Here is a 15,611-nt window from a genome sequence, read left to right as displayed (position 1 = left end):
CCTACTTTCAATACTGATCCCCGCCCCCCCACCCAACACACACAGTGGAGAACAACCTCAGCACATGGAGAACTCTCAGGGGGACCCTGAGGTAGGAGGATCCAGCAGAGACCAGTGCCAGGACTAGCAACACACACACACACACACACACACACACACACACACACACACACACACACACACACTCAACTGTCAACACTCATGTTAGGGACCCCAGCACAGACCTGATCACACTTTACTCTAAAAGTTTGTCACCTCCCAGGCCACTTGCAGCTGTACAATCTCACTTTGCTGGGGGTACAAGTTCCACGCATGCCCACCTCTGCATCCTTTTCCATCTGCCTCCAGGACACCTCCCTGATTTGCTTGGAGGCCCTGTCTTTCAGGCAGTACCCTCCGGGCTCTATCATGAATCCTGAAACTGCTCCTTCGACTATTGAGGAGAACAAGACAGGAACTTGTGTGGTCCAGGGGCATCTGTTTAGGGCAGCAGTTCTCAACCTGTGGGTCACGACCCCTTTGGGGGTTGAACAACCCTTTCGCAGGGGTCACCTATCAGATATTCTGTGTATCAGATGTTTATATTATGATTCATAACTAGCAAAATTACAGTTATAAAGTAGCAGTGAAATAATTTTATGGTGGGGGTGGGTCACCACAACATGAAGATATTAAAGGGCCATAGCCCTGGTCTATGGGCTCTCTGCCTTCTTTCCTCTTCCTGTTGTACTCTATCTAACACATTCCTAGTTCAGTTTGCCAGCCACCTCTGAGCACAGAGGTAGGCCATGTGTCCTTTTCACCCACTATCACACAGGATGAACCATCTCCACTGTCCTGCTAAAATCTTCCACTCTACTCCCCCAGCCCTCAGCCAAGGACAGATGGGGTTCCCAGCGGGGTCCACTGTCCAGCCAGTTACAGAGGTCTCCTATTGTGGCTACCCAGAGGTGCCAGCAGGTCTGGACAGCCAGGCTGTGGCTAGAGCACTATTTTGGCTCCTCCCTCCCCTTCTCTCTTCCCCTCCCCTCTCCTCCCCCAGTTATTTTATTTTATTATTTTCTTTTATGTGTTTAAGTGCCTTGCTTGCATGATGTATATTTGGTCACCACATTCATGCAGTGCCAGTAGGAGCCAAAGAGGGCATCAGATGCTCTGGAACCGGAGTTACAAAGGGTTGTGAGCCATCCTGTGGGTGTTGAGAAACAAGCCCAAGTGCTCTGCAAGAGGAACAAGTGCTCTTACCACTGAGCCATCTCTCTGGCCCCTCTCTTTTTAAGTTCAGTGTGTGTGTGTGTGTGTGTGTGTGTGTGTGTGCGTGTGCGTGCATTCTCGCTTGCATATGTACATGTGTATGGAATAGTGAATATAGGGTGTTTTCTTCAATTGTTCACCTAACTTCTTTTTTAAAAAAATTCAGTTTCTCTGCGTAGGGTTTCTGTCTGTGTAGCCCTGGCTGCCCTGGAACTCACTTTTTAGACCAAGTTGGCCTCAAACTCACAGAGATCCGCCTGTCTCTGCCTCCCTAGTGCTGGCACTAAAGGCGTGAGCCACCACACTCAGCTTTCCATGTAATATTTTGAGGCAGGTTCTATCCCTGAACCTTGCTTGAGCTTATCCATTCAGTTAGTTGCCTGGTCAGTGAGCTCTACAGCCACTCCTGTCTTTGCTTCCCCACACAGGCAATTTGTCCACAGAGCCATCTTTCCCGCCAGTCCCGGTTTTTAACCCATAAACAGATCCTCTGTAGGGAGACTGGAGAGACAACTTTCCCGCTTCCTCTATCCCGAGGCCAGGCAGCTGCACTGGATCTCACAAAGAAAGAGTATCAGAGCGTCCTGAACCCAAAGGCAGGGCAGTCTCTAGCCCAGCTTTCGAAAGCTGGGCCCTGATTGGCTCTAGGCTAAACAACAGCCTCTGTTCTTTCCTGGTTGAAAGTATAACAGAGTCGCTGAGCAAGACAAACGTCGCCTTTCCGCCGCTGGGGAGTAAATATAAACGCTTACAGGTGCCTCTCCGGATAGCACCACGACACCCAAGGAAGGGAGAAGGGAACGCAAGCGCGCGTGGGCCAGCAGGGGGCGCCGAGGCGCAGCCCCTGTGAGGAAGATGGCAGGTGGGGATGGAATGCTACGCCGTCTGCTGAGGCTGCACCGCACCGAGATCGCGGTGGCCATAGACAGTGCCTTTCCGCTGCTGCATGCTCTAGCCGACCACGACGTGGTCCCTGAGGACAAGTTCCAGGTGGGCTCCAGTCCCGCCCCCGGTGCCTCTCATTCTCCCCACTCCTCCACCCGCAGACTAGGTGTTCCCTCCCAACCTCAGCCAAAACCCATACTATACCCATACCCTCCCCCTACCAGCCAAGGAGTGGTCCCAAGCCCTCCTCAGGAGACCTCTCCAGATCAAGTCCCAGGTGAGTTCCCTAACCTCACACCCTATGCCCCCTAACTGCTCCAGGGCCCAGGGATAGACAGGAATAGGCAAGTCTCCCTTATCCCAAAGAGGCAGGAGTTGGAGAATGATATGCCCAGGTGCCCAATGCTGTCACTGCAGGAGACGCTCCGTCTGAAGGAGAAGGAAGGCTGCCCCCAGGCCTTCCACGCCCTGCTGTCCTGGCTCCTGACCCGGGACAGTGGGGCCATCCTGGATTTCTGGAGGATTCTCTTTAAGGACTACAATCTGGAGCGGTACAGCCGCCTGCATAGCATCCTGGACGGCTTCCCAAAAGGTGGGCGTGTGCTGATTGATGCTGGAGCTGATGCTCAGCCAATGGGTAGCATCGGGGATATGGATACAAGTCGGCCCATGTTTTCAGGGAGCCACTAGAACTTGGGCAGATCCTAAGAAGCAAAGGGCAGAGGTCTGCTCTTTCTCGTCCTCAAGAGTGCCCCATTCTAGAGCTCACCCTGAAGATAAGGCTTTAAGACAGGACCATTGTTCCTGCCCCTGAGCTGCAGATGTGGACCTAAACCAGTCCCGGAAAGGGAGAAAGCCCCTTGCTGGTCCCAAGGCCGCGGTACTGCCACCCAGACCCCCCACCAAGAGAAAAGCACTGGAGGAGCCTCGAGCCACCCCACCAGCAACTCTGGCCTCAAAGAGCGTCTCCAGCCCAGGTACACTCAAGAGGAGCTAGCCAGGGTTGCTGGGCCCTCCCCAACCGGCTCTTAGGAGCTTCTGTCTTACTGACACCACCCCAGGGCCAGCCTGCCAGGGTCACAGAGTCACCTCTGAGCCCTCAGACCTGAGCATTGGAGGAGGCCCACAGCCTCTCAGCGTCTTACTGTCCCAAAGGCTGAGTTTCTGGGCGGTGAGGCAGGCAGGTGGTTTTGATTTCCTTTCTGTTGAAGAAGGAAACAGCCCATCACAGCTTAAGAACCGTCGATCTGACCCTTACCAGCTGCTCTCTCTCCCATCCTCACTTTCTACCCTGGATCCGTCAACATGACCCCAGCCCAGAAAAGTGGGCCCAGGCTGCCTCTACCTCCCCTTCGCAGGCTCCCACCTGAAGACTAAGCCCCCTAAGAAGCCAGATGGCAACTTGGAGTCACAGCACCTTCCTCTTGGAAACGGTGAGTTAGGCCAAGAGTGGAGGTTGGAGGAGGTCTGATCCCATTGACCTCAGCTGGATGGCAAAGCCAGAGAAAGATAGGGACTCCTTAGATCCAACTGTCTTGCCATTCTCCTACCCACAATGCCCTGGGTGTCTCCTCCCAGACCTCTGCCCATTTTAATGCTCCCAATCTTCTAGCCAGCCCAGAAAAAGAACCACAAGGAAACTATCCCTGTTCCTCAGCTGCGCCCAACCTTGACCACACCCACCCACCATCCACCATCCACCTGTGCTTCCTGGTCCTCACCCCCTGATGGCCTAGGAACTCTGTGCCCCAGAATAACGCAGGTCCCACGTCACCATGAGATTCTTGTCAATCTGCCATTGGGCTCAACATGACCAACACTGCTGTCCCCACGGCCGTGTGCTCATGCACATACGTCTACTTGTGTCAAACCCTCTCCAGGAATTCAGACCATGGCAGCTTCTGTCCAGAGAGCTGTGACCGTGGCCTCTGGGGATGTTCCAGGAACCCGAGGGGCCGTGGAAGGGATCCTTATCCAGCAGGTGTTTGAGTCAGGTAAATGCATGGAAGCAGGCTGCCAGGGAGACCCAGATTTCAAAATGGAAGGGAGTGCTTCTAGAGCATCCATGGCCGTGGCTGAGGGCAAGGCAGCCAGTGTGCTTCATTCAGGTCTGCTGGCTTTGGAGCCCAGTGCTGATGTGGAAGACTCCCTACATGGGTGGATCTTTTGTCAGGCCAGTGGTTCATAGTCACATTCAGCCATGGAATGCCACCTCTTCCACGTCAAGGGGTGCTGCTAGTCACAGGGGACATCCTAAGTTTCCCTGTGTGCTCTAGTTCTGTCAAGAGACCATAGTGCCCACTAAGACAGCCCACCACATCCTACTGCCCTGTGTCAGGTATCTATGTCCTGTCCAGTCCCCTCACTCTTTGTCCAGGTTCCTCCCACAATTGCCTACCTACAAGGCTGGCTAGTGGGGTCACCTTATACAGCCACCCAGATCATCTGAACAAGTCAGAGCTGGGGCCAGACACACTCACCATTGCAGAATCTGCTCCACAGCACCTCCTCTGTCCGGGACACTGGACTTGGATGCCATGGACAGCCAGAATGGCCTGGGAGCTCATGCCAGCCCTAGTCAGAGCAGCCCCAAGAATCTTGTCTGACTCTTCTGGGGTTATTAGAACAAAAAGCCCCAGGCTTGTAACAACAGGTTCCAAAGTCAAGGTGTGGGAAGGGACACGTCCCTTCGTGGGCTTTGGAGGGTCCCTCTGTTGCCTCTAGCATGAAGTGCTGTTGGAATGCTTACTTCTGAGAATAGCCCCTCTCCAATCTGACTATTCCTCTCTGACTTCACCTTTCTTTGTAAGAACATTGGATTTAAGGGCTAGTATGACATTTTTAAAAAAAGATTTATTTAATTTATATGAGTACACTGTAGTTGTCTTCAGACACACCAGAAGAGGGCATCAGATCCCCATTACAGATGGTTGTGAGCCACCATGTGGTTGCTGGGATTTGAACTCGGGACCTCTGGAATAGCAGTCAGTGCTCTTAACCACTGAACCATTTCTCCAGCCCGTATGACATCTTTTTTTGTTGTTGGTTTTTCTGTTTGGTTGGTTGCTTCTTTTGTTCGTTTTTGTTTGTTTGTATTTGAGACAGTTCCTCTGTGTAGCTTTGGCTGTCCTGGAACTCACTCACTCTGTAGTAGAGCAGGCTGGATTCGAACTCGAGTAGATCTGCCTGCCTCTGCCTCCCAAGGATTCAAGATGTGTACCACCATGCCCTGCTATGACATCATCTTAACTAACTCTCTCGCCAAAGACCCTGTTTCCAGTAAGGTCCCGTTCTGAGCTTGTGAGGAAGGGCACTGTTTAAGGGTACAGTCACCAGCAAAGAATCCCTAGCTGTACCCAGCCCCGGTTCTGCCAGACCCCCAGGGTGAGCTCATTCAGTCTATCTCTCTCCCAGGAAGATCCAAGAAGTGCATTCAGGTTGGGGGAGAGTTTTATACACCCAACAAGTTCGAAGACCCCAGTGGCAATTTGAAGAACAAGGCCCGGAGTGGTAGCAGCCTAAAGCCAGTGGTCCGAGCCAAGGGAGCCCAGGTCACTATACCTGTAAGCCTTATCCAGCATGTCCATTTAGGGGGAGCTGGGCCTTCCTTCCATAGCCTCCCCTCCCCTCCCCTCCCAAAGAAAGCCTGGAGTTCTTCCCGAGGGTGGGAGTTGCTTCCCAGTGGTACTTGGTGGCCACATAGATCTTCCCTGACCCTGGCTACTTCGTTAAGACCCTGTGTCTCTCATAGGGTAGAGATGAGCAGAAAGTGGGCCAGCAGTGTGGGGTTCCTCCCCTTCCATCCCTCCCCAGTGAGCCCCAGGTTAACCAGGTAAGTCCCAAGAAGGGGGTGGGGGTGGGGGAACCAGGATATGGAGGGCAGCTCCCTTCCTCTTCTCTCCCTTCTCTTTCCTCCACCTCCTCCCACTCAGCTCTTTCTTGGAAGTTTTCAAGGATGCATATTAGGAGATTTCCAATTAGTCACAGCAGGTGAGCTGCTTTTAAAAAAATCACACGTTCAGCTGGTTGGTATATGCCTTTAATCCCAGCCCTTGGGAGACAGGGGCAGGCAGATCTCTGTGAATTGGAGGCTAGCCTGGTCTACAGAGTTCCGGGACATCCAGGGCTACACCAAGAAACCCTGTCTTGACAACAAACAAACAAAACAAAACAAAACAAAACAAAACAAAATCACACATTCTGTCCAGATGACAAAAAGCACATTAGCTTCGGGTCGGGTAGGGCTGCAGATAAAGCCTGAGTATGGGGATTCTCTGAGGGTATCAAGTTATCCTCTCCTCCCCAGCACCACTGATGTGGTTGTGCCTGCAATCATTGATTATTGAGTCCAACACCTCAGAGCTAGGTACTCTGCTGGCCCCGGACACCAAAGGTTGAAGGTCCAGTTCTGCCCTGCTCCATAAAAGTGCCCTGGTTATTGGGGGCCTATGGACGTTTCCCATGTGCTCACTGTGTGGGCCCCCACAACCTGGCATCTGGGAGCTTCTTGAGGAGGTTCAGACTCAGAACTCCTTCCATCCTGATAAGGTAGGGGATGGGGAATGACAGGAGGTACCTAGGGCTAACGGGAAACCCCGTGGGCCCACCCACCTGCTGTCCTATTAGGTGAGTGGTAGTCAATCCAGGGAACTGTGGGCCTCCCCACTCTGTGGGTTGTCAGCCTGGGCTACACCGGGACTAGCTATCAGGAGGCAGATCAACTTTACTTAGGGTGATTCAAGGCTTTTAAAAAAACAAAAGATTAATTTATTATTTATTATAAGTACACTGTAGCTGTCTTCAGTCGCACGGATGGTAGTAAGCCACCATATGGTTGCTGGGATTTGAACTCAGGACCTTCAGAAGAGCAGTCAGTGCTCTTACCTGCTGAGCCCAATTCAAGGCTTATAACGTTTTGGGGGGGGGGGTCTGAGGGTAGGAATATCTAGGATGGGCAAAGGTCATTGGCTGGGGGCTTGGGGTACCTAAAATGTCTCCTTAGCAAGGGAAAGCATTTCGGAAATCTCAGGTGCTGAATGAATGGGCGCTTTGTCAGGAGAAAGGAAGTTGGTCCTGTAATTTAACTGAGGCTACGTGACATTCTTCATGCATCTCTGAGGGCATTCCTAAGCCTGGGGGGGGGGGGGGCGGGGGCGGGGCTTAGAATTCCCCAGACAAGGTCAAAGAAGGAGAAATCCTGTTAATGAAGGGAGTCCCCCATATTGCGCTGAGCTCAGAAGCTATCCAGTCATGGTGGGATTTTGATCTTAATTAGCAGAGTTTTCCCACTAGGAACTGCCTGGCACCCAGCACTCCTTCCAGAGAGGGACACCCCCCTAGGTCTGTGTGGAACCTAGTACTTCAGAGACCTTGCAGAGCTCAGGCAGGGGCCAACGAGAGAACCCAGGGGGAACCTGGGAGTCAGTCCTTAGTGGTGAGCATTGTCCCAAGTGGGTCTCTCAGGTGGATGCTGTGTTCCATTCTGGGTCCCTCTTGCCTGGTCAGAAGAACGAGGATGAGTGTGCCGTGTGCCACGACGGAGGTGAGCTCATCTGTTGTGACGGCTGTCCCCGGGCCTTCCACCTGGCTTGCCTGTCCCCACCTCTGCAGGAGATCCCCAGGTAAGCAGACCTCTCCATCTCTGATCCATCACCGTCCTTATCCGCTGACATTGAGGAAGCCTAGAAGCCTTCACAGAAGACAGTAAGGGCCCTTCAGTAAGATCTGTGGAATGAATAGGGTACTAGCTATGGAAATGGTAGGATTCTCTGGCCATACCGAAACCTATCTGTGTTCCCTGCCTCATGGCCCACTCAGGGCCAACAGGCCAAAAGGCAGCCATAACATGATGTCCCCAGGCAAAGGTGGCCATATTTGGGCACAGGCCTTTTCCTAAGCACACTGTACCCCCACCCCCTCAAATCTCACTCACACAATGATGTACTGTTACCCCTATCACTGACTGCACAACCCTCTGTTCTGAGGAGAGGTAAGCAGCAGTCTGTGCGGGCTAGCCTGGGCTCTGACCCAGGTCTCTCTGATCCTCTTCCACCAGGGTCCTTTCCCTCATCTCCCCTTTCCCACTGGTCCATCCCTACAGGACTGTGGGTGTGCCAAGGATGGAAACAGTGTAGCTGAGAGTCATGCTTATCTCCCCTCCCCCACTGGCCCATCCCTATAGGACGGTTTGTGCACCTAGGATGGAAACATTGTAGCTGAGAGAGCCCACAGTAATGCCAGGCCTATGACAAGCAAGCACAGGTGCTGAAGGGTACTGGGCATAGAGTATTCTTAAGAATTAGCAGAGACCCGCAGGGCATGGTAGTGCACACCTTTAATCCCAGAACTCGGGAGGCAGAAGCAGGTGGATTTCTGAGTTCGAGGCCAGTCTGGTCTACAGAGTGAGTTCCAGGACAGCCAGGGCTACATAGAAAAACACTGTCTCCAAAAACCAAAAACCAAAAAAAAAAAGGATTCTAGGGACCCTGACTCTGTCCAGAGCCATGCTCCCGAGGTAAATAGCCCACATTCTATTGAACTGCCCTTATGGTACCTAACTCTTTTAGTCCCGGGTTTGGCTTCCCACCTATGAATGAGCATGGTGACACAGAGGGTCCTCAAGCCATCCTTGCCATACATTTGGGGAAGGGGGGGTGTCTATGGTCTCTACTTTGTCTGGCAAGCCTGTGACTAGTGACCTCCTACACAGTGGCCTCTGGAGATGCTCCTGCTGCCTCCAGGGCAGAGTCCAACAGAACCTGTCCCAGCCTGAGGTGTCCAGGCCCCCGGAGCTACCTGCAGAGACCCCGGTATGCCCATATTGGGTCACCCCCTTTCTTCTCTCTGACTCTCTACAGTCCTATCTTCTGGCTTCACCTGTGAGTCCTGCATGCCCGCCATGCTCTGTTCTGGTGAATTCCCTGTGGGGTTGAGGGGCCAAGGGATTAAAAACAGCTTCCCAAGCTGGCTCTGTCCCTCCAGACTCACCACTGCCAATATTCTCCAAAAGCCTTGGTAGCTCTCCTGTTAGAAACCTAGTTTGCTCTGGCTTGGCCCTGGCTTTTGCTGAGAACCATGGAACCAGCCACACACTCAGCCTTTCCTTCTCCTCCTCCTCCTCCTCCTCCTCCTCCTCCTCCTCCTCCTCCTCCTCCTCTTCTTCTCCTAGTTTTATTTTTTAAAGATTTATTTATTTATTATATGTAAGTACACTGTCACTGTCTTCAGAAACTCCAGAAGAGAGCTTCAGACCTCCTTACAGATGGTTGTGAGCCACCATGTGGTTGCTGGGATTTGAACTCAGAACCTTTGGAAGAGCAGTCAGTGCTCTTAACCACTGAGCCAGTTCTCCATCCCTTTTTTTTTTTTTTAATTTTGTTTTGTTTTATGTGTATTGATGTTTTGCCTGCATGTATGTCTGTGTGAGGGTGTCAAGATCCCTTAGAACTGGAGTTGCAGACAGTTGTGAGCTGTCATGTAGGTGCTGGGACTTGAACCCGAGTCCTTTAGAAGAGCAGCCAGTGCTCTTAACTACTGAGCCATCTCTTAAGCTTGTACCAAGCCTTCCCAACCTCAGACCCACCACAGCAGCCCAGTCCTGACTCCTAGGTGTTGCTGAGCAGTACCCTGTGGCCCCTGAATGCTAACCCTTGAATTCCAGATCCTCGTGGGACTGAGGTCAGCTTCAGAGAAAACCAGGGGCCCATCCAGGGAGCTCAAAGCCAGCTCTGATGCTGCTGTCACATATGTGAACCTGCTGGCCCCGCACCCTGCAGCTCCTCTGCTGGAGCCTTCAGCACTGTGCCCTCTACTGAGTGCTGGGAATGAGGGGCGGCCAGTGAGTGAGGAGACCCCTAGGGCCTGGGTGCTATCTTTGGGGAAGAGGGGCTCTGGACCTACGGGATAGTTGTATGTCCAAAACGGGACCTCTGGTGGACTCCCGGGGCTAGGAATTAGACGGACATTCCTGGGGTCAGGGGAGGGCTCTGCCAAGAGACACTTGTTCATATAATAGTAACACAGGGACTGTAGGGGAGAGCACCAAGGGAACTCTCCAGCTGGGCCTTTGAGATGGCTCAGTGGGTAAAAGGGTTTGCAGCCAAGATGGAAGACCTGAGTTGGATTCCCAAAACTCACATGGTGGAAAGAGTGACTCGGTCTGCAAGTGGTCCTCTGATCTCCATGTGCATGACCACCAATAAATAGTGAATTAGCTAGAAAGAAGGGAAGGAGGGAAGTAAGACAGGCAAGCAGGCAGGCAGGCAGGCAGGCAGGCAGGCAGGCAGACAGACAGACAGACAGACAGACAGACAGGCTTAGCTTGGTTATCCAGATGATACACCCTCCCCCATCATGAAGCAGGACAACAAACATCTCGAATCCACAGACCCTGTCCACTTCTGTTGGTTACCTTTCTTTTTTTCTTTTTCAGAGTCCCCACTTTTAAATTTAATTAATTAATTTATTTATTTTACTTATTCACTTTACATCCCGCTCACTGCCCCTTCCCCATCATCCTCTCGCAGTCTTTCCCCACCCTCTCCCTCCTCCAAAGCTCTTCTGGAGTCCCACATTTGGTAGGATCAGAGCTGGACTCCCAGGATGGACTGGTCCGTGGAAAGCAGCTTGGAAAGGCCGCTTTCTGACCCCTGCTCCCCTCGGGACATCCAGAACTCAGAATTTACAGTCCCACTCACGCGACTTGAAACCCTGAGGTTTCCCAGTTAACCCGGGCTGGTGGGGTGAGCAGGACACGGGCTGGGTTGCCGCCCATGTTGCCCCTGCAGGGTCCAGCACCAAGCGCGCGATGCAGTGTGTGTGGCGATGGCACCGAGGTGTTGCGGTGTGCACACTGTGCCGCTGCCTTCCACTGGCGCTGCCACTTCCCGACGGCCGCCGCCCGGCCGGGGTGAGTAAGGGGGCACCGGGTGGCAGAGTAGCCAGCGATCTCACCCACCCCGAAGGTTCTCCGAGCCAGTGAGCTTTTCCCACTTCTCTCGGACAGGACCAATCTCCGCTGCAAATCCTGCTCTGCAGACTCGACTCCCACGCCAGGCACACCGGGCGAAGCTGTACCCACCTCTGGGCCCCGTCCAGCACCTGGGCTTGCCAAGGTCAGTGTCTGCTCAGTCCAGGTGAGACCCTGTGGGAGTGGAGGAGAATTTAAACCCATATCCAATAACCGTGTGTCCCATTACTTTTTGTTTGGTTGGGTTTGGGGGATTTGTTTTTTGTTTGTTGTTTTGGATTTTTGTTGGTTTGTTTTGTTTTGTTGAGGTACTACAGATCTCTGGCTGTCTGGAACTTACTCGTAGACCAAGCTGACCTTAAACTCAGAGATCCACCTACCTCTGCCTCCCAACTGCTGGAATTAAAAGCACATGACCCTTATTCCTGGACTAACTTTTTTGTTTGTTTTTAAAAATTAATCATTTTTAATCTTTTTTTTAAAGATTTATTTATTATTATATGTAAGTACACTGTAGCTGTCTTCAGACACTTCAGAAAAGGGAGTCAGATCTTGTTACAGATGGTTGTGAGCCACCATGTGGTTGCTGGGATTTGAACTCTGGACCTTCGGAAGAGCAGTCGGGTGCTCTTACCCACTGAGCCATCTCACCAGCCCCCCTTTTTTATCTTTTAAGATTTCTTTTTTATTTATATGAGTACATCGTAGCTGCCTTCAGACACACCAGAAGAGGGCATTGGATCCCCATTATAGATGGTTGTGAGCGAGCCACTAAGTAGTTGCTGGGAATTGGACTCTGGAAGATCTCTCCAGTCCTTGTTTGTTTGTTTGGTTGGTTGGTTGGTTTTTCAAGACAGGGTTTCTCTGTGTTCCCCTGGCTGTCCTGGAACTCACTCTGTAGACTAGGCTGGCCTTGAACTAAGAAATCAGCCTGCCTCTGCCTCCCAAGTGCTGGGATTAAAGGTGTGTGCCACCACTTCCCAGCCCTTGTTTGTTTTTTTGTTTGTTTGCTTTAAGACTATTGCTGGGATCAAAGGTGTATGTCACTAATTCTGGCTCCTCAATTACTTTTATAAAGTGTTTTTCAATAAACAGACAACTTATTTTGATAAGTTGAATCTATTTAAAAGGGAAAGGCTGGAAGTGGTAGGGCAGGACATTAACCCTAGCCCCCAGCAGTAAAGATAGGTTGGTCTCTGTAAGTTAGAATCCAGTCTGGTCTGTATCGTGACTTCCAGTTTAGTTAGGGCTACGCAGTCGAACCCTTTCTAGACATAACCAAGTATTTTAAAGGGAAACCTTCCAAATAGCTATGAACTCACTGTTGGTACTGGGTTCCTGGGAGTCCGTGGGCCTCAGAGCTCAGAGCTCTGATCAGGGAGCTCTGGACCTAAGAGCAGTTGGCTTAATTTGAAATGAGACGACTGGGAGGCACCCAGGGGCCAGATCGTCTGCAGAACAGGTATCAGAATGGCTGGGACCTCCAGGGCGGCCAACTATTGGCCTGGAGAGAGAGAGAGAGAGAGAGAAAGAGAGAGAGAGAGAGAGAGAGAGAGAGAGTTGGGGAGCAGAGCCAAACAAAGCTGCTGGCTTTTGATGACCCCGAGAGCCACCTACCCAAGTCCTCTACCCAGGTGGATCTCTATGTCACCTCCATTTTTACTAACCAGGCAGGGACCGAGCTTTGTCTGGAGGCCCAAGGAGGAAAGGGCAGTATCCACCTCTATCCACTTGCCATTGCATAATACTGCTAAGACAGACATGGACCCCAGGCTTGGGCCCCTAGCTGTCTCTCAGGTTCATGGGTAAAATGGAGTGATCTTGTAAAGATGTGTTATGCAAGGTGGCAGAGTGTATGCGCAGCTCACTGCTAGATTCCAGCTTTCCCTGATAAATTGCCCCCCTAGTTGCAGGTTGACCTTATCTGATTGAGAACATCTGGGAGGCTGCATCAGAATCTATTGCTCCTAGGATTCTACTGGAGGACCCAGTAAAGCATGGGGCAAGGTTTGCTGAGCCTTTAAAACAGTGGTCCTCAGTGATCCTTTGGTGCCAAATGATCTTTTCACAGGATGGCCCAAGACTGTTGGAAATATCTGAGAGTTGGGATTCGTAACAGTAGCACAATTACAGTTACAAAGTAGCAACAAAAATAATGTTATGGTGGGGGGGGGTGTCATCACATCATGAGGAACTGTATTAAAGGGTTGAAGCATTGGGAAGATTGAGAACCACTGTCCTAGAGTCTAGCCACAAACAGTGAAAGTCACTTCTAGAATGAAGACGAGGATTGAGCAATGGGGCCTCCACTGGCTTCACTGTGAACTCCTGACAGAGCCTGCCACTCCCTGACTGGAGCTCTGTCACTATGGCCAGGGCAGGTCCAACTAAGTTCAGCTCATGTGACTAGTGAAAGCAGAGAGACACTGGCTGGGTGCTAGCCACCGGGTCTCTTTAGGGGCTACAGGGAATATATAGGACAGATTGTTGCCCTCAGCCTGCCTGTGTCCCCAGCCTGAGGTACTAGGTGTGAGTCTGCTCTGTGGTGGAGTACAGTCTACTGCCCCAAGTCCTGCGTCTGGTCCCTAGCCTGCTGCTAGGTTGGGTTGACTATTGATTCTCTGCTTTGGTTCCAGGTAGGGGACGACTCTGCTAGTCACGACCCTGTTCTACATAGGGACGACCTGGAGTCCCTCCTCAATGAGGTAATCTGTCACCTAGTCTGGGCTGTGCTCACAGATTCTTTGCTGCCCCTAGTAGGCAGCACCAGCAGACCAGTGTTACCCTGCCCCCATAGCTGCTCTTCCTAGAAGAGCTTGTTTCCATGTAGGGTGCTGGCCTCCTCCAGGAACCTCACATCTGGGATCCTCACATCAAGACCTCAGAGCCAGGGGGTTTAAGCCCTTGACTTTTCAGGGAAAGCTGGGAGGGTCTTCCAGGGGCCTCTCTCTTACCCCTCCCAACTCAGTTTTCTGTTTCTTGAGGTGGATAGGTGGCCCAGGTCTTTGATTCCCAGTGCTTGAGGTAGATGTAGGAGGACTGTGAGGTGGATACTAATCTGGACTACATTATAAAACCCTATCTCAAAAACCTGAGGGGCTACAGAAATGCAAGAGCATTGTTCTTTCAGAGGACCCAAGTTTGGGGGGGGGGGGTCCCAGCAGCCATGTCAGGTGACTTTTAACTGTTTATCATTCCACTCCAGGGGATCTGAAACCTCTGGCCTCCTCGGGCATCTGTACACACATCACGCACACACACATACTTATACACACAGACACACATATACACATAGGTGCATACACACATGTACATACCCACTTTTTTTTTTTTTTTTTTTTTGGTTTTTCGAGACAGGGTTTCTCTGTGTAGCCCTGGCTGTCCTAGAACTCACTCTGTAGACCAGGCTGGCCTCAAACTCAGAAATCCACCTGCCTCTGCCTCCCAAGTACTGGGATTAAAGGTGTGTGCCACCACTGCCCAGCATACATACATACTTAAAAGTAGTAAATTCCCAGAAACCACATGGTGGCTCACAATCATCTGTAATAGAATCTGATGCCCTCTTCTGGTGTGTCTGAAGACAGCTACAGTGTGTGTGTGTGTGTGTGTGTGTGTGTGTGTGTGTGTGTGTGTGAATATTATGTGTATATGCATATATATAAATTAAAAAATAGTAAGAATGAATTTCTTCTAGAAAATGAAATAGGGCCCCATCTATTGCAAGGGCACAAACTCCTTTGGTCATTCCCATACCCCAGGGAGCCCACATGCCTTCTTCAGTGTCCACTGACATTTAGGGAGACTCAACTGGCTGAGGGACAGAGACCTGCCCTGGGCAGAGGGCCATGCACAGGCAGATCTGCAGAAGCACGAGAGAGAGAGAGAGAGAGAGAGAGAGAGAGAGAGAGAGAGAGAGGATCCAGCATGGGTGGACACTGGAAAAACTGAGGACCTTCTCCAGGACTTCCCAGTCCTGTTGGCAGAGAAGAAGGACCCAGCAGAGGAAGCCACACCCAGGGCCCACAGGCTGCTCTAGAGGAGGACTGGATCAAGAGACCTCCCTTCACTGGCATGTCCCATGGGCCCTAGCTCTCAGTCCCCCTCCTTGAACTAGCGGGTCAGGTTGGGTGATACCTTCATGTCAAGATGGCTCTATGGAGGTGCGACTGCTCTAACCTCCCGTGTCACTCTCTCTCAGCACTCATTTGACGGCATCCTGCAGTGGGCCATCCAGAGCATGTCACGCCCGCTGGCCGAGACACCACCCTTCTCTTCCTGATGACAGGTGGCCCAGGAAGGGGTGGGCAGCACAGCATTGGCTCCCTCCCCACCCAGCCCCATCGGATGAGGCACTCTGTTCTGAGAGGCCTGGGCTGATTAGGACCAAGAGCTGGCAGGTTCTGGCCTGCTGGACTCAGCTTGCAGATGGCCCTGATCTTTGTAGAGATGCAAGGCCACCCCATATCCTGGAATTAAAGTCACTTCTATGTACTTTGAGGTA

The 15,611-nt window shown here is 51.7% G+C and overlaps 2 protein-coding genes across 15 annotated transcripts in view; one reads left to right on the top strand and one right to left on the bottom strand.

Annotated features, from left to right (window-relative positions):
• Positions 1 to 3,346, bottom strand: part of Dnmt3l (DNA (cytosine-5-)-methyltransferase 3-like) — a 21,336-nt gene extending 17,990 nt beyond the window's left edge. Inside the window, exon 1 of the mRNA NM_001081695.2 lies at positions 3,245 to 3,346. The gene's annotated coding sequence lies outside the window, so the exon portion shown is untranslated. The remainder of the gene's footprint in view (positions 1 to 3,244) is intronic.
• Positions 2,023 to 15,611, top strand: Aire (autoimmune regulator (autoimmune polyendocrinopathy candidiasis ectodermal dystrophy)). Of its 14 annotated transcripts, NR_073358.1 has the most exons (15): positions 2,023 to 2,244; positions 2,557 to 2,731; positions 2,961 to 3,116; positions 3,498 to 3,572; positions 4,020 to 4,133; positions 5,554 to 5,702; positions 5,891 to 5,971; positions 6,072 to 6,129; positions 7,648 to 7,760; positions 8,849 to 8,948; positions 9,800 to 9,976; positions 10,926 to 11,047; positions 11,144 to 11,252; positions 13,744 to 13,812; positions 15,309 to 15,611. NR_073358.1 is itself a non-coding variant. In NM_001271551.1 (14 exons), exons 1-14 carry the CDS (start codon positions 2,110 to 2,112, stop codon positions 15,387 to 15,389), a joined length of 1,644 nt encoding a protein of 547 aa, NP_001258480.1. In that variant the 5' UTR covers positions 2,023 to 2,109; the 3' UTR covers positions 15,390 to 15,611. The 14 variants fall into 14 exon arrangements, 13 of the variants coding, with proteins under 13 accessions (NP_001258480.1, NP_001258479.1, NP_001258478.1 ...); NM_001271551.1 differs by lacking the exon at positions 6,072 to 6,129 and having other exon boundaries at positions 5,554 to 5,690; NM_001271550.1 differs by lacking the exon at positions 6,072 to 6,129 and having other exon boundaries at positions 5,554 to 5,690; positions 7,645 to 7,760.

The sequence above is a fragment of the Mus musculus genome, chromosome 10 (genome assembly GCF_000001635.26).
Source record: "Mus musculus strain C57BL/6J chromosome 10, GRCm38.p6 C57BL/6J".
NCBI classification, from domain to species: domain Eukaryota; kingdom Metazoa; phylum Chordata; class Mammalia; order Rodentia; family Muridae; genus Mus; species Mus musculus.
Note: the sequence above shows the minus strand (reverse complement) of the source record. Positions and strands in the feature narration are given on the sequence as shown.

Bases quoted from the DNA above. Each gene is read 5' to 3' on its own strand.
- Aire (NM_009646.2), top strand. From the start codon at position 2,110: ATGGCAGGTGGGGATGGAATGCTACGCCGTCTGCTGAGGCTGCACCGC. The intron at 2,732-2,960 runs GTGGGCGTGTGC...CCTGAGCTGCAG, and splicing joins CCTGGACGGCTTCCCAAAAG to ATGTGGACCTAAACCAGTCC. The intron at 5,972-7,644 runs GTAAGTCCCAAG...TTGCCTGGTCAG, and splicing joins GTGAGCCCCAGGTTAACCAG to AAGAACGAGGATGAGTGTGC.